Source organism: Papio anubis, chromosome 3 (genome assembly GCF_008728515.1).
Source record: "Papio anubis isolate 15944 chromosome 3, Panubis1.0, whole genome shotgun sequence".
Lineage (NCBI taxonomy): Eukaryota > Metazoa > Chordata > Mammalia > Primates > Cercopithecidae > Papio > Papio anubis.
This window is the reverse complement of record NC_044978.1, coordinates 178197870-178214911: the sequence shown is the minus strand read 5'-3', so window position 1 is coordinate 178214911 and position 17042 is coordinate 178197870. Positions and strand designations below refer to the sequence as shown.

The 17042-nt window shown below is 42.8% G+C and overlaps 1 protein-coding gene and 1 long non-coding RNA gene across 3 annotated transcripts in view; both read left to right on the top strand.

The window, feature by feature from the left end:
* The window catches only part of EVC2 (EvC ciliary complex subunit 2), a 143792-nt gene extending 138108 nt beyond the window's left edge, over positions 1-5684 (top strand). For both annotated transcript variants that reach the window (XM_009206511.4, XM_017958562.3), the window contains 2 exons: positions 2600-2701; positions 4993-5684. In XM_009206511.4, the coding sequence (XP_009204775.3) occupies positions 2600-2701; positions 4993-5260 (370 nt within the window). In that variant the 3' untranslated portion in view covers positions 5261-5684. The remainder of the gene's footprint in view (positions 1-2599; positions 2702-4992) is intronic.
* A 1876-nt stretch (positions 5685-7560) lies between these two features.
* LOC103884196 overlaps positions 7561-17042 on the top strand; it is a 59491-nt gene continuing 50009 nt past the window's right edge. The window contains exon 1 of the long non-coding RNA XR_004182854.1: positions 7561-7929. This is a non-coding gene — a long non-coding RNA (uncharacterized LOC103884196). The remainder of the gene's footprint in view (positions 7930-17042) is intronic.

The following is a 17042-nucleotide window of genomic DNA, read 5'->3' as shown; positions in this document are numbered from 1 at the left end:
AGATGGGGCCCCACGTGTGAATTTGGTCAGTAAAGGTTCTCTATGGGGAAAGGCAGGAAGGGGTGTGGAGTAAGGCGGGTTTAGGGGGCAGCCAGCAGTGCCCCTTGAGAATGAAGTAGGTGGGGAATGAGGCTGCAAGGAAAGCCATGGCCAGGATGAAAATGTTGAGCACCAGGCTGCAGAGCTCACAGCCTCAGCAAGGATGCAGAGGAGGCCGGGAGGGCATCTGGGAGCCCAAGAGCCTGCTGAACTGTCATGATTGTGTAGATAGCATTTGTCCTGAGAAAAGGGGTAATGTTTTCCTTATCAGAGATACTTTTTATCAGAGTATCTGACTCAAAAAGCCAAGAAGCACTGCAGAGGGTGAATAGAGTCTGACTGGGGTGAGGGGGAGGGTGGGGAAGAGGGAATAACAGCTGCGGGTGTGGGCAGGAGGCTACAGGGGCGAGGAGCCTTCCTAGTGGCTTTGGGGCCCAGCATGGTCAGGAAGTGGGATGCGGACCACAGTTAGAGGGCTGGGTTTAGTCTAGTCAGAGGGCTGGGTGTGGGCGTGGTCAGAGGGCTGGGTGTGGGTGTGGTCAGAGAGCTGGGTGTGGGTGTGGTCAGAGAGCTGGGTGTGGAAATGGTCAGAGGGCTGGGTGTGGGCGTGGTCAGAGGGCTGGGTGTGGGCGTGGTCAGAGGGCTGGATGTGGAAAATGGTCAGAGGGCTGGCTGGGGGCTGAGGTCAGAGGGCTGGGTTTGGGCATGGTCAGGGGCCTGAGGTCAGAAGGCTGGCTGGGTGTTAGGGGCCAGAGGTCTGGTTGTGGGTGTAGTCAGAGGTCTGGGTGTGGGCTGGTCAGAGGAACAAGAGGGAGCCACAGGGAGGCCACCTCTGGCAAACTGAGTGTCCAGTGACAGGATGACAGTTACATGCTCTATGCTACGCTCCTCCATGGAATATTAGGAGCCAATCGTATTAATGTTATTAATAATATTAAAAATAAAACCAGGTTTTGCAGCCTGGTTTTCCCAGTGCACTGTTTGCCTGCCTGCACAGACATGTAGGTGGCAAGTATTCAAGGAGGTGACTCTGGAGTAGGAACGTGTGTGGCTGCAGGGAGGCCACTTCCTCCTGCCTGCCACCCCTGTGGACCTTGTTTTTGGTGCTTCCCCTGCAGCCAGCTTAGTTTGGGAGGCTGGTGGGGAGAGATGGACAGGCTAAGCTGGGACGAGGCCAGAGGGCTTGAGGTCAGTGTCACCATGGACATGAGCATGGCCTTTCTTTGCCCAGCCTCATGGCCGGGCAGCCTGGATGACTCTGGAGTCCCAAGCCACTAACCCAGTCTCTGAGGGCAAGGCATACACTATTCTTGTGTCCCCAGCACCTGGCATCTGGCCATTACATCAGTTACGAGTCTTGGGTTTCAAGCAATAGGAACTGCATAGTTAATCCAAGCAAGAATGGGTTGTATTGAGGACCATGTCAGAATCCAGGAAAGAGCCAGTGCTCAGGCCCCAGCAAGGGCAGGGCCAGGGAAGCACTCGGGGCGTCCTCTCTGGGGTGCTGCCTTCAGAGGACCGCCCTTCTCTGCTCCAGGAGTTAGACTCCTGGGAGACAGCCTGCTGGCCCAGTGTGGGAGAGGCTCTATCTCCACCACCAGCTGGGCAGGTGTGAGCCGCCAAGGCAGGGGAATGAGTCTAGCACTTCCTTTATAGACTTGACATCTCCCACTCTCCCGGGCAACACTCTCCAATGCCCTCTGCTTCAGTCTAGGACCACACACCTTCGTGGCTTTAGGGCTCCCTGCCTAGCCCACCTTCCAGGCTTCCCCTGTGCTTTCCCAAGTTCTGTATTTGTATATGCATAAGGCACCTGTGGAGCTCCCACTGTGTCCTCTGTCTTAGGTACTAGGGCTATGCAGTGGGTAAGTGACAAAGCCTTGCCTGCGTAGAGCATTCATCCCAGTGGGGGAGGCAGCCAGTATGTAAGTCAGCGCACAGATCCCATTCCTTCGTGAGTGCCCCAAGGGCTCCCTTTGCTCAAATGTCTCCCCCAGTCCCAGTCAGCTTTCTTCTGTCTGTGATCCCCTAGACTTGGCCCCTTGAGGGCAGAGGTTGCATCTTCATGAGGCTGGAGAAGGCATTTGATGGATCTGCAGTGAATGAGTGAAAGAATAAATGGCGAATGCTTTGGGGATGCAGGAGTCCTAGTGGCAACCAAAGGTGGCATTGAGAGATGGGTAGGATTACTCATCACTTAAAGATTCTATTCTTTTTTTTTTTTTTTTGAGATGGACTTTCCCTCTGTTGCCCAGGCTAGAGTGCAATGGCGCAATCTCGGCTCACTGCAACCTCTGCCTCCCGGGTTCAAGCAATTCTCCCTGCCTCAGCCTCCTGAGTAGCTGGGATTACAGGTGCCCACTACCACACCCAGCTAATTTTTGTAGTTTTTAGTAGAGACTGAGTTTCACCTTGTTGGCCAGGCTGGTCTTGAACTCCTGACCTCAGGTGATCCGCCCACCTCGGCCTCCCAAAGTGCTGGGATTACAGGCGTGTGCCACCACACCTGGCCAAAGATTCTATTCTTTTTGAAACTATAAGACTCGGTTTTTGCCTGCAGGAAACACCAGAGCTGGTGGCAAGCCTTCGACAGCAAACTGCGAGGAGATCTGATAAGCAGAGGATTAGAAAAGATGCTGTGGGCCCGCAAGAGAAAGCAGAGGTAATGATGGGCCCCTGCCCATGTGGCTGGGGAGCGGGTGAGCTAAGCCACTTGTGGGCTGGGCTGGGGAGGCAGGAGATGACAAGGAAAAGGAGGTTGCTGCAAACAGACAAAGATTTGTGACCCTGAAGACCACAAATCTTTATTCAGTGGGCTGAGTTTAGAAGCTGAAGATGAGCTTGTGGCTAGCAGTAAGAGAATGTTCTCAGTATTTATTAACATTTAAATTACTGTATTTATTTTAGCTAATGGCTATTTTTAATGGAATGTAATTAGAAGAATTCCTTATAGCTACTGTTCACAAAGCCCTTTCATGTCTTGCTGCACTGAGCCTTTGAGACAGTGGGGATGATAAAATGGAAGCTCAGGGAGGTCACAACAAGAGGCCCCAGGCCAACAGCTGGTAAACATTGGCCATGAGATTTGGGGCTGCCTCACTGCCCCCTTTATTTCCTTAAACTTCCAGCCTTGCGCTTTTTACCTTCACCCCAATGCCTTTTTCCTTAGCTGTGGCTATCACACACTTAGAGAACAGAAGGAAGTGAGGGGCAGAGTAGTCTTAAGTTGCTGCAAAGTGTTGACCAGTGTCTCCTGTGATTCCAACTAGGGAAGATGTAGAAACAAAAAGCAACATCAGGTAGATTCATAGGCGGTTAAACAGTGATATCAGTGTGTGCGTGGTCTTAAATTGCTGCAAAGTGTTGACCAGTGTCTCCTGTGATTCCAGCTAGCGAAGATGTAGAAACAAAAAGCAACATCACGTAGATTCACAGGGGGTTAAACAGTGATGTCAGTGTGTACTCCGGAAACAGTGGCTGTTCAAGGGACGTGTCTACCTCAGTCCTGCCCCTTCCACAATTTCTCAGAGCTCAGTTGAAGGCGCTGAGACCAAGCTTCATGGATTGTTCGTGATAAAAAGCTTGGAACCATTAGTAGCCTGGTTATCATAATATAGTCTTAGATAAGTTAGATCAGGATATTGGCCAAGAGAAGTACATGCAGTCCTAGATAAAGAAAATTAAATTCGTTCTATAGAACTCTAAAATATTCCATTAGGGACATTCCTAGGCTGCACTAATAGAAGTGGAGTGGATACAGATCAAGAGACATGATGGTCCCACTGTCCTGGCTCCCTCTGCAGGCCTTTGCTCTGCCTAGAGGCACCATGGATCCATGGCTGAGAGACGGAGCTGGGTTTGAATCCTTGTGCAGATTTAGTAGCTGCAAGGGCAGTAATTAGTGGTGATGGCAATGGAGCGGAATCTACCACATGCCTTCTGGGAGGGTCAGCAAGCCTGCAGTGACATGGAGCAGGTGCATCCCCAGTGACATGGCCTTGTCCTGCCCTGCTTGGGCAGAGAGCGAGCGCTGTGGCTTTCAGGATGTATAGGGCTCTTGGTGGTGGTCACCATTATTATCAAGAGCAGCCTGGGAGTCAGGGGTTGGACTGCCCATGGCCAGGATTCCAGCAACCTTTTTATGGGACATTCTCAAAGTGTGCCACAGTCTACTATGGCAAACACATTTTGCCTGACTTCTAACTGTTGCTTTGTAACCAGGTTTCACCAGCCTGCTTTTAGGGTGAGGCCCATAGGTGTACTCATAAATGTTTAACAATTGGCTGGTGGGGAGGCGGGCAGTGGTTTCTGATTGGTAGCATTTGCCAATGTCCATGGTGTAGGTATTCCCACCATGGCTGATCTGATGTCACACTAACAACATGACGACAGTGGAATTGCAAAACCCCTGAAAATGGTCCAGGTGTGGTGGCTCACGCCTGTAGTCCCAGCACTTTAAGAGGCCGAGGTGGACGGATCATGAAGTCAAGAAATCAAGACCATCCTGGCCAACATGCTGAAACCTCGTCTCTATTAAAAAAAAATACAAAAATTAGCTGGGCATGGTGGCACGCGTGGGTAGTCCCAGTTACTCAGGAGGTTGAGGCAGGAGAATCACTTGAACCCAGGAGGCGGAGGTTGCAATGAACCAAGGTCGCACCATTGCACTGCAGCTGGGCAACAAGAGCGAAACTCCATCTCAAACAAAACAAACCAAAAAACTCCTGAAAATGGAGTGGTCATGAGCCAGGAAGAGCTGACTACCGTGCACCACTGTTACAGGCTTCAGCTAATTCTATAGCAATCTGGTGACCAAGCGGGAAAATAACCTTTCCTTAAAGGGAATTCCTTGGGGAATTCAGGACCCAGAGAGAGATTCTTTTGGAGAACTCAGAACACTCCAGCGGGCGCATTGCCAAAAATGTTGAATTTGATCTTTTGTTCTTTCTTTAGCGTATTAAAGAAGTCGTGTCTCCCTCTCAGAGAGAGGATGATATTCTCTGGAAAAGGAAGTTGGCCACACCTGTCACTGGAGCCCATTGGCGAACTGGCCCCTGTACCCATTGTCGGGGCAGAAACCATTGATGTATTAAACACAGGAGAGAAGCTCTTTATATTCAGAAATCCAAAGGAGCCAGAGATTTCGCTGCATGTTCCTCCCAGGAAAAAGAAGAACTTTCTGAATGCCAAAAAGGCCACGAGGGCCTTGGGCATGGACTAGCCCCAGGGAAAGCCCCGCGGGAGCATCTGAAGACAGAAGGGATTATTTTCTCCTGCCCACCAGTGTTGTCTGTTTATAATGTACAACTCACAAATATAAATTGCACATGCAGAAGGCACAGAGCCCCCAACGCGTGCAGACTTTCACGGACTCGGTTTAATCTTGTCTCATGAATTTCCAGATGGCCCACTCTCCTCCATATCACAAGGACATAAACACTCCTTCCTTTCAGCCACACCTCCCAGGGCCCTGGAGGAGACCCCCACCCTGCGATCCACACCCCATCCTCCGCTGCATAAGGTATGGACTGTGCGGTGACAGCCAGATTCTCTGCTGTTATGTTTTGTATTTGTTATATATTCTATTTTTATAAAGGGAACTTAAAAAAATAAATATGTTTTGCACAAAGCTCTTTATAACAAAACCCATGTTTGCTTTATGTAGCAAGCATTTATTTGTAATTGTGTCTTGCGTTTTGTTCCCTGTGTGGTGTTCAATAGAGAGATTCACCCTCCATCACTCCAGTTGCCAAAACATGTGCCAGCTCCTGGGGTCTACCATCACCAGTTCAAATCAGGGTTATTTTCCCATTTTACAAATGAGGAAATTCAATGGCATAGAAAACTGACGTGATTTTTACAAGATCATAAAGCTCATAAATAGCAAAATCAGGATTCACACTTTATGGCCCCCACACCTTATTCTTTCTCCTGGCCTTGATCCATGGACACATAACAGCCCTCACACAGTTACCTATAAACAGACTCCATACAAGTGCTTGTGTTTTATCAAGTGCTTGTGTAAGTGCTAACCCTTCTCATCCACACAGCAGTGCGTGAGTCCGGTGATGGGTCGCTAGGGCTGGGCCACATCATGGTATCAGCCAGGCAAATAGTACAATTACAATGGGTATTTTCTGACAGTAGGGGATGATTAGGATGAGAGTCCTCTCACCAGCAAGGGAAAAAAGGGATGATTGATTAAAAAATCACATATCTTTCACTTGGGAGTTGCTGCTAGACCTTTCCAACAACTTTAACCTACTTTTTAATGGTCACTAATATCCCCAGCAAGGTGAGTATCCATATTCCCATTTTACTGCCAAGGAAGCTGAGACTCAGAGTTTAAAGAATTTGCCTGTAATCAAACCACCTATACAGGAGGAATCCTGAATCTTCTAACTAAAATGCTATCTGCCTTGGATGTCCCATTTCCATTGGCAACCAGAAGACCAAGTCTTATTTGCCGTTTCCCATCAGCATGGATGCAGCACCGTGACAAGGACCTTTGCTGGGGTTGCATTTCTCCCAGGGGACAGCAGCTGTGCACCGTCTTCAGTTGCCACTTGACTACATGGCTACACTGGCAGGAAGGTGCAGGTAAACAGTTTGAATGCAGGAGAGAAGAGATGATGGTGCCAGTTTTCCCATCCATCAGAAGGTCCAGTGGGCTTCGAGTGAGGACAGAGAAAGAGGAGTGATTTTTACACACAGGGCAGCAGAGTGGAGAATGCATGGTCTTGGGAATAAGCAGACTGGAGTTCTCATCCTGCACCACTGCTTGATGGCCATGTGTTCTTGGCAAGCAGATACAATTGGATCTGTAAAGTCCACCACATCTATGTCCTTCTCCAGCTTTTTAAGGTAATTGTCTGCATTTCTGATAATTTCCTGTTTCTACAAGGGCTCTACTAGAATTATGCGTAGTTGAAAGTAGGTTGCATGCAAAGATTTCAAAAAAATGGCTCAAAATTATAGGCTGAAGCCTGATTGAAGAGGCTGTTAGCAACAACAGGAGGTGCCCAAGCTGCTCAAAATCTAGCATTTGAACCTAATTACAACTCCTTATGTTAATAGAGAAAGACTAACTACTGATTTACCTTTCGTAAACTCACTGCACAAAAAATGCCAGCATGTGTTGGGGAAAGCCTGTGTTTCTGGAGTCAGATTGACCAGGTTTAAATTGTGGCTCTACAGCTTTTTAGCATTCATTTTACCACTCTGAACTTCAATCTCTGTATCTGTAAAACAAAGGTCCTGATGCCTTATTTTACAGTAGGGATGTTGTAAAGAGTGAAGATACTAGATATTATGTCTATAATGTCTGATGAAATGTTGGTGTGCAATAAGGTAGCTTATTTATTTTATTATATTTTAACATCTTTACAAAAATCCATCTGATATGTTTTGGCTCTGTGTTCCACCCAAATCTCACCTTGAATTGTGATCCCCATAATCCCCGCATGTCAAGGGCAGGACCAGGTGGAGGTAATTGGATCATGGGAGTGGTTTCCCCCATACTGTTCTCGTGAGCGAGTCTCATGAGATCTGATGTTTTATAAGTGTCTGGCATTTCCCCTGCTGGCACTCCTTCTCCTTCCTGCTGCCCTGCGAAGAAGGTGCTGTTCTTCTCCTTCGCCTTCTGCCATGATTGTAAGTTTCGTGAGGCCTTCCCAGTCATGTGGAACTGTGAGTCAATTTAACCTCTTTTCTTTATAAATTAGCCAGGCTCATGTATTTCCTTACAGCAATGTGATAATGAAGTGTTTCTTTCATTCCTTTTGCCATTCTAGGTGAAGGCTGTTTTCTTGAAGGGCTATATCTTCACACAGAAGCCTACTCATGAGAGAGAAGCTCCAAGGAACTTGGATTTAGAGGACTTGAGCTCAGGTTTGGGCTTTGTTACTTAAAAGTGGGGCAAAGTTGAGAAATTTACTAAGCCTCTCTGGGGGCTCAGCTCCCTGTGTATTCTGTGTATTCTGTCTTCAAGGAGTTTGATCTAGTTGCATTGACTAACACAAAAATAAATAATTGGTAAATACAAGTTGTAAGACACACATACAAAAATCCTGCCGTGGGAATTTGGGAGTGAGGTCAAACCTGGCAGGGGTCAACTGGGGACAGCTTTGTCCTCCACATTTCCACACTGCACTCTTTGGAAGGAAGTCACTATGAGCAGCACACATTTAAGGAATGGGGACGTAAGTCTACCTCCTTGAGGGTAAAGTGTCTACATAGATAATTTGGAATTCTGCATGGGAGATGATCTCCTCTCCATTTATTTTTTCAATTATTTATTTCTATTGGTGTGGACTCATGGATATTTATTTTATACTTTGAGTTATAATCCAATAATAATTTGTTGCTCTAATTGTTCCAGCTTTCAACATTGGGAGCTCTTTCTATTGTCTCCCATATCCCTTTAACATAACCCCATGAGTGCAGATTTTTAAGTTTTTCTGAGTACTTGCTTATTTTCTGGCACTAGAAGATGGTCTAAAAGGTGAGCATTATAAAAGATAAGCACTAGAAAAGATTCTCATCTTTTATGTTTCCAGTCCTAGAATCAGACATTCTCCAAGGAGTCTGATTCCTTTTGTTGGAGAATGGTATTAGAAACTAAACTCTGAGCCCTAGATGTGCTTATTGCTACTGGAGTGTTGTTACTTCTAGGCCCTCTAAGCTGACAGAGCAAGAAAGTATATGTGTGCTTACTAACCTGTTTATATACATGTGTCCATTAATATTTTCATACGTAATAATCTGTGTCTATATTATGCTGACTATGAATTTACTGATGTCTCTAACACGAATCTATTGCCACATGGATCATTCTGGCCTTCTCCCCTTTTCTTTTTTATTATTCTTTTTTTGAGACATGGTCTTATTCTGTCACCCAGACTGGAGTGCAGTGGTACAATCACAGTTTATTGCAGCCTTGATTTTCTGAGTTTAAGTGATCCTCATACCTCAACCTCCCAAGTAACTGGGACTACAGGTGCATGCCACTGCACCTAGCTAGTTTTGTTTGTTTGTTTGTTTCTGTAGGGATGGATTCCCACTATGTTGTCCAGGCTGATCTCAAACTCCAAGACTCAAATGATCCTCCCGCCTTGGCCTGCAAAGTGCTTGGATTACAGGTATAAGCCACCACACCTGGCCCTTCTCCTCTCCATTCCAACAGTGAAAAACGTGGCTCCCATCATTTCCCAGCCATTTACTTAAGTGGTCAGGTCCAGTACATGTGTGGAGCATCATCAGGGTTTTGATAACCTGGACCCATGTGGGAAACAACTTTCTCAGTAGAGTGCTTATGTGCAGTTTCTTTTGCATTTAAAGACTTCACTCATTTCCAAAGTTACTTAGGTCAGCATCTTTTTCTTCCAACCTCTTCAGTGAAGTTGTTTCTTACATTTGAAATGCAGTTAGATTATTTTGACACATTCTGCATTGCTTCCTAGAATTCTCTGGATTTCTTAAATGATTTTTTTAATCTGCATATGATAAAGTCAATTTTGCATTGACATGGCACTACGTATTTGTTAAAATGATTGTATAAAATGATATAAATTTGTATAAAATGATATATAATCATTTTAACGAGCACATATTGCCATGTATCCATAATTACAGTATCATACAAAGTAGTTTTACTACCCTAAACAACTTCCTGTGTTCCACATGTTCAATCTTTACCTCCTCCACCTGAACCGCTGGCAATCACTGATCATTTTACTATCTCTAGAGGTTTTGCCTTTTCTAGAATGTCCTTATAATCGGAATTTGTCAAAGGTCAGTTAGCTATATTTGTGTGGGTCTATTTCTGGGCTGTCTGTTCTGTTCCAGTGATCTGTGTGCCTGTTCCTTCACCAATACCACACTATCTTGATTATTGTAGCTATATAATAAACCTTGAAATTCGTATGAGTTCTCCAGCGTTGTTTTTCTTTAGTATTGTTTTGACTCTGTAGGTCTTTTGGCATTCCATATAAACTTTAGGATCAGTTTGTCATTATCTGCAAAATAACTTGCTGGAGTTTTGATTGATATTCTGTATAGATCTATAGATTCCATAGGTCAGGTTGGGAAGAACTGACATTTCCATAGTATTGAATCTTCCAAATCATGAATATAAAATATTACTCATCCATTTGCCTAGATCTTTTGATTTCCTTCATCAGAGTTTTATACGTTCTTCATATAGATCCTGTACATATTTTTAGATTTAAACCTGATCATTTTATTATTTTGGTGGTATTTTAAATGGCATTTTTAACATTTCAAATTCCAATAATTTATTTCTGATATATAGGAAAGCAGTCAATTTTTGAACATTAGCCTTGTATCCTGCAACCTTACTATTCTCACCAATTAGTTTTAGGGGTTTTTTGTTTGTTTGTTTTTGGTCAGTTCTGAATTGTTCTATACAGACAATTAAATTGTCATCTGAGAACAAAGACAATTTTATTTATTCCTTTCCAATTTGTATATGTTTTATTTCCTTTTCTTGTCTTATTACACTAGCTAGGATTCCCATATGATATTGAATAGAAGTAGTAAGAGTACATCTTTGCCTTATTCTTTTTTTTTTTTTTTTTGAGATGGAGACTCACTGTGTCCCAGGCTGGAGTGCAGTGGCCAGATCTCAGCTCACTGCAAGCTCTGCCTCCCAGGTTCACGCCATTCTCCTGCCTCAGCCTCCCAAGTAGCTGGGACTACAGGCGCCCACCACCACACCCAGCTAATTTTTTGTATTTTTTAGTAGAGACGGGGTTTCATCATGTAAGCCAGGATGGTCTCGATCTCCTGACCTCGTGATCCATCTGCCTCAGCCTCCCAAAGTGCTGGGATTACAGGCATGAGCCACTGCGTCTGGCCATCTTTGCCTTATTCTTGATTTGAAGAGGAGGCATCCAATTTCTCATTATTTAAGTATGAGATTAGATATAAGTTTTTTGTGTAAGTATTTTTTATCAAGTTGAGGAAGTGCCTGTCTATATTGTGCTGAGAGATTTTATCATATGTGTTTATTGAATTTCATCAAATACATTTCAGTATCAATTGATAGGATTTTTTTTCTTTAGCCTGTTGACGTGATGTATTCCATTTAATGATTTCAGAATGTTGAACCAGCCTTGCATAGGGAATAAATCCCACTTGGTCATGGTATATCATTCTTTTTTTTTTTTTTTTTTTTGAGATGGAGTCTCGCTCTGTCACCCAGGCTAGAGTGCAGTGGCCGGATCTCAGCTCACTGCAAGCTCCGCCTCCCGGGTTCACGCCATTCTCCTGCCTCAGCCTCCCGAGTAGCTGGGACTACAGGCGCCTGCCACCTCGCCCGGCTAAGTTTTTGTATTTTTAGTAGAGACGGGGTTTCACTGTGTTAGCCAGGATGGTCTCGATCTCCTGACCTTGTGATCCGCCTGTCTCGGCCTCCCAAAGTGCTGGGATTACAGGCTTGAGCCACCGCGCCCGGCCTCTTTTTATAAATTATTGGATTTAATGTGTAAATATATTTTTCAGGATTTGTTCATCTATGTTCATGTGAGATATAGGTCTCTAGTTTTCCTTTCTTGTATTTTCTTTATCTGTTTTTTATATTACAGTTACAGTCACCATGTGAGTTAGGAAATATTCTTTCTGCTTTTATTTCCTAGAAGAGATTATGGAAAATTGATATTATTTCTTCCTTAAACGTTTACTAAAATTCACCAGTAAAATGATCCGAATCTGGGGCTTTCTTTTCTTGGAAGGGTACCAATTATAGATTAAGTTTCTTTAATAGATACAGGTTTATTTAGTTTATCTCCTTCACGTTGTGTGAATTTTTGTAGTTTGTGTCTTTCAAGGGATTCATTCATTTCACCTAAGTTACCAAAATTATGGGCATAGGGTTGGTCACAGCATTCTTTTATGATGCTTTTACTGTCCATGGGATCAATAGTGAGACTGCTCTTTAATTTCTGATATTGGTGATTTGCATATTTTCTTTTTTTTTTGTTTGTTTTTTTTTGTTTTTGGTTAGTCGGGTTAGCTATTTGTCAATTAGATTGATGTTTTCAGAGAACCAGCTTCTGGTTTCATAAAATGTTCTCTATTGTTTTCATCTTTGCTGATTTTTGCTCTATTTTTTATTATCATTTTTTTCTGATTGCTTTAGCCTTAAATTGCTCATTTTTCTTTAGTATCCTAAGGTGGAAGCTTAGATTATTAATTTTAGGTCTTTATTCTTTTTTTATTTATGCATTTAATAGTATAAATTTTCCTTTGGGCACTACTTTAACTGCAATACACAAATTGGGGTAAGTTGTATTTTCATTTTCATGTGGTTCAAAATATTTTTACCATTCTCTTGAGACTTCATTGTCCCATGTGTTGTTTAGAAATGTGTTATTTAATCTGCATATATTATGGTATATTCTATTTATTTCCCTTTTATTGATTTCTAGTTTGATTCTATGGTGATCTGAGAGCATATTTTGTATAATTTCTATTATTTTGTCTTTTTTTTTTTTTTTTTTTTTTCCTGAGATGGAGTCTCACACTGTCACCCGGGATTGAAGTGCAGTGGTGCAATCTTGGCTCACTGAAACCTCCGCCTCCCGGGTTCAAGCAATTCTCCCACCTCAGCCTCCTGAGTAGCTGGGATTACAGATGCCTGCCACTGTGCCTGGGTAATTTTTTGTATTTTTAGTAGAGATGGGATTTCAGTATGTTGGCCAGGCTGGTCTTGAACTCCTGACCTCGTGATCTGCCTGCCTCGGCCTCCCAAAGTGCTGGGATTACAGGAATGAGCCACCACGCCCAGCCATTAAGTTTGTCGTTATGTGGCCTATCTTGGTGAATGTTTCAAGCAAAGTTGAGAAGATTTTATATTCTGTACTTGTAGGAGAGATTATTCTGTAACTGTTAGATCAACTTGATTGAGAATGCTGTTCAGGCCAACTATATTCTTACCAATTTCTTGCCAGCTTGATCTATGAATTACTGAAGGAGGGGTGTTGAAGTTTCCAACTATAGTAGTGGATTTGTGTATGTTGAATTTGCATATATTGTTAAAAATATTGTGTAAATTTTTCCTTGCAGTTCTATCATATTACACCTTATATATGGTGATGAATTGATCCGTTTATCATATGTATTCTGCTTCTTTTTCCTTGTTAAATTTCCTTGTTCTGAAGTCTGTTTTGCCTCAAGGCAATATAGCTATCCCAGCTCTCTTTCAGTTAGTGTTAGCAAGGTATATCTTTCTCCATCCATTTACTTTTCCATTTACTTTTAACCTGTCTCCATTTTTATAATTAGAGTGGGTTTCTGGTAGACAACATATATTTGGATCTTTTTAAAAAATGCATCTGACAATCTCTAATAGATGTTTTTAGTCCATTCACATTTTAAGTGCTTATTAGTATAGTTGGATTAATATCAGCGATGTTTGCAAGTGTTTTCCATTCACTACTGAATTGCTTGTTTCCCTCCCTTCCCTTTTTCTCCTTTCTCTGGTTTTGATTAATCATTTTCTCTTACTCTCTTTTATCTCCTCTCTTAAAATATCAATTGTACTTAAAATGATTTTGGGGCTGTACTTAAAATGATTTTGGGGCTGTACTTATATCCCTTTTATCCTCTTTTATATATTGACCTTCTACTATGGAGATGATGACTCAACTCTCCTTCTTATACACATGCATGTGTGCGCACACACACACACACCCTTCCTCTCTCTAGTTATCTAATGCAATTAAAGCACAGTTTTAAGTAAATATTTCACATTTACAACATGAATAACTAATAAATTTTTATGTTTAGCTGAGCCATATAGTGCATTTGAATTAAATACATTTCCTTCTTTGTGTAACTTCTTGTTTTTATTAGAGTTAATAGTTGGCTTGTAAAAAAGGACTCATCTTTTGGAGATGCACACAAATATTTATGGATGAAATTATATGTTATCTGGGATTGGCTTCAAAATATTCTGGAAGAGCTTCTGGCTATGATAGACTTAATGTATTCCCAGTCTTCTCTGTCTCCAAGCTGTGACCTTTACAAGTGTTTCTTAGCTTCTCTTCAGTTCCGTCAAGTGAGACAGGAAAGACTGAGGGGGCTAGAGCCAGGAAAATGTCTTCCCTCTCGCGGTGTGGTGGGGAAGGGGATAAGGTCTGTTAAAGTCATGCAGATGCTTCAGGCCTATTATACAATGCTTGCTTTTCTACTCTTTCTCCCGGAGCCACTGGGGGATTTCTCTTATCCCTATCTTGAGCATCTGGTGAGGTTGCTATCGGTAAAACCAAACAAAGTATGAGGGCCTCCCTAAGACTCTAGGCCCTTAAAGTTTCTTCCTGAACTTCTAACATTTCTTACAGGGCAAGTTATGGGAGTCTACTTTCAGCCCTCAGCAATTCATCAAAATGACCATGAAGTTTTCTTACTGGTTATGGTTCCAGCAGCTTCTAACTCCAGATAAGCAGGTCTCAGCTGTGATGCTATAGGTGAGCTTGTCTTTCCAGATTTGGAGGTAATGGCTGGCTTTGTGATCTCAGTTCTCAGATGGGTCCAAGAAAAGACACTGATTTTCAGTTTTCTCAACTTTTTGCTTGTCCTGTGAGTGGGAGCACCAACTTCCCAGCTCTTTACATGTTGGGACTGAAACTGGAAGTGGCGTGATTCCTTTTTCTGTCTTCCATTTCTCTCGTCATCATAGTCCTATTTTTTCCTCCAATTTTCCTCTGGTTGCCAATTTGCCAACAAATATGGCAATGCTTATTTGTTGTTGCAATGTCCTCACTTGTGAATTCTTTCATTTCTGTCACTTCCAGGTCAGTTACTGTTGATGAACTTTTGTTATGCATATGGGTAATCTTTTCCTGCTTCTTTGCATGTCTGGGGATTTTTTATTGCTTGCATACATTATTGGGTGTTGGATTTTATTGGATAATGGTAAATAGTTTTGGGTTTTGTTCTGGCATGCTGTGAAGTCTATTTGGATCAGTTGAATTGATTAAGGCTTTATTTTTTCTTTTAACAGCTTGAGATGTAATTTATATATTCTAGAGTTCACCCATTTAAAGTGAACAGTTTAACTTTGGTATTTTGAGAGTTGTGCAATCGAAACTATAATCTCATTTTCAAGAAATTTTATTACTCTTTCAAAAATCTTGTATCTGCTTATAGTCACTCCCCTAAAACTTTATGTTCCTGCCTACCCTCATCCCAGCCCTAGAGACTTTTTGTCTCTACAGATTTGTTGAGACTTGGTCTTTAGCCTTGTCATGGTTAGGTCCAGAGTTAATTTATTCCCAGTATTAAGGCAATGATATGGTTTGGGTCCATGTGCACCACATCTCATGTTGAACTGTAATCTCCAATGTTGGAGGTGAGGCCTGGTGGGAGGTGATTGGATCATGAGAAAACCATTTCTCATGAATGGTTTTGCCCGGTCCCCTTTGGTACTGTCCTCACAATAGCGAGTGAGTGCTCGCAAGATCTGTTGTGCTTGAAAGTGTGTAGCACCCACCCCCACCAACCCCACTTGCTCCTGCTCCTGGCATGTGAGACATGCCTGTTCCCCTTCTCCTTCTGCCATGATTTGGTTTCCTGAGACCTCCCTAGAAGCGGAGCAGATGCCAGCATCTTGCTTCCTGTATAGCCTGTGGAACCACGAGCTAATTAAGCCTCTTTCCTTTATAAATTACCCAGTCTCAGGTATTTCTTTATAACAATGTAAGAAAGGACCAATACCAGCAATTTCCATCAGAGAGCTCTAGCTGATCTATCACACACCAGAAGGAGGATGAAATATTTCTGGCTCTTTGTGAATTTTGGGAATTGCTTGGAACTACTGTTTCGTGGTTTTTTTTCCTGCTCTGATAGTTTCCTCTCTGTATGCACAGATCATCACTCAAAGGCTTATGGAGGCCCCTCTGTTGCTATCGAGTGTTCTTTCTCTCTCTACCTCACCTTCCTGTTCAGTATTCTGTCTCATAAATTCTAGTTGTCTCAGTTTATTGTCTGTCTCCTCAACCCATCCAGACTTGGGGCCTCTGTTTGGGTTTCCCCTCCCTGATCTGCAGACCTAAAACTGCCTCTGGGCACTAATCAAAGGCAACTGTGGTTCTGCTCCATTTATTCATGGTCCTGTGCCGTCTGTTGCCTGTCTGAGAATAGCTGTTCCCTGTAATTTGGCCAGCTCTCTAGTTGTTTAAGTTGAAAGTGTAGACTCAACCTCTGTCACTCTATCATATCCAGGAACCCTTCCAGGGTATTTTGAAGCCAATCCCAGATACCATATAATTTCATCCATAAATACTTGTGTACATTTACAAAAGATGAGTCCTTTTTATACAAGCCAGTTATTAACTCTAAGAAATACAAAAAGGTACACCAGGAAGGAAATTTAATTCAAGTGCACTGTATGGCTCAACCTTAAATAAAAATGTATTAGTTATTAGTTATAATGTTGTAAATGCCAAATATTTACTTAAAATTGTGCTTGAATTGTATTAGATATCTGGAAAAAGAGGAAGAATGTGTGTGTGTATATACATGTGAGGAGGAGAGTTGAGTCCTCATCTCCATAGTAGAAGGTCAATATGTAAAATTAACAAACCATTGAGAAGTTGCAAATGTTCCTTTAGAAATATAAATGTTAAAATCATAGGAAATAGCAAAACAATTGAAAGTACTTGTTTCTGGAAAAAGAAATGAAGGGTGTATTAGCCTATTTTAATGCTGCTGATAAAACATACCAGAGACTGGGTAATTTATACAGGAGAAAGGTTTCATGGACTTACAGTTCCACATGACTGGGGAGGCCTCAACAATCATGGCAGAGGCAAGGTGGGGCAAGTCACGTCTTACATGGATGGTGGCAGGCAAAGAGAAAGAGCATGTGCAGGGAAACTCCTGTTTTTAAAACCATCAGATCTCATGAGACTTATTCACTATCACAAGAACAGCACACGGGAAAGACCCGCCACCAGGATTCAATGACCTCCCACCGTGTC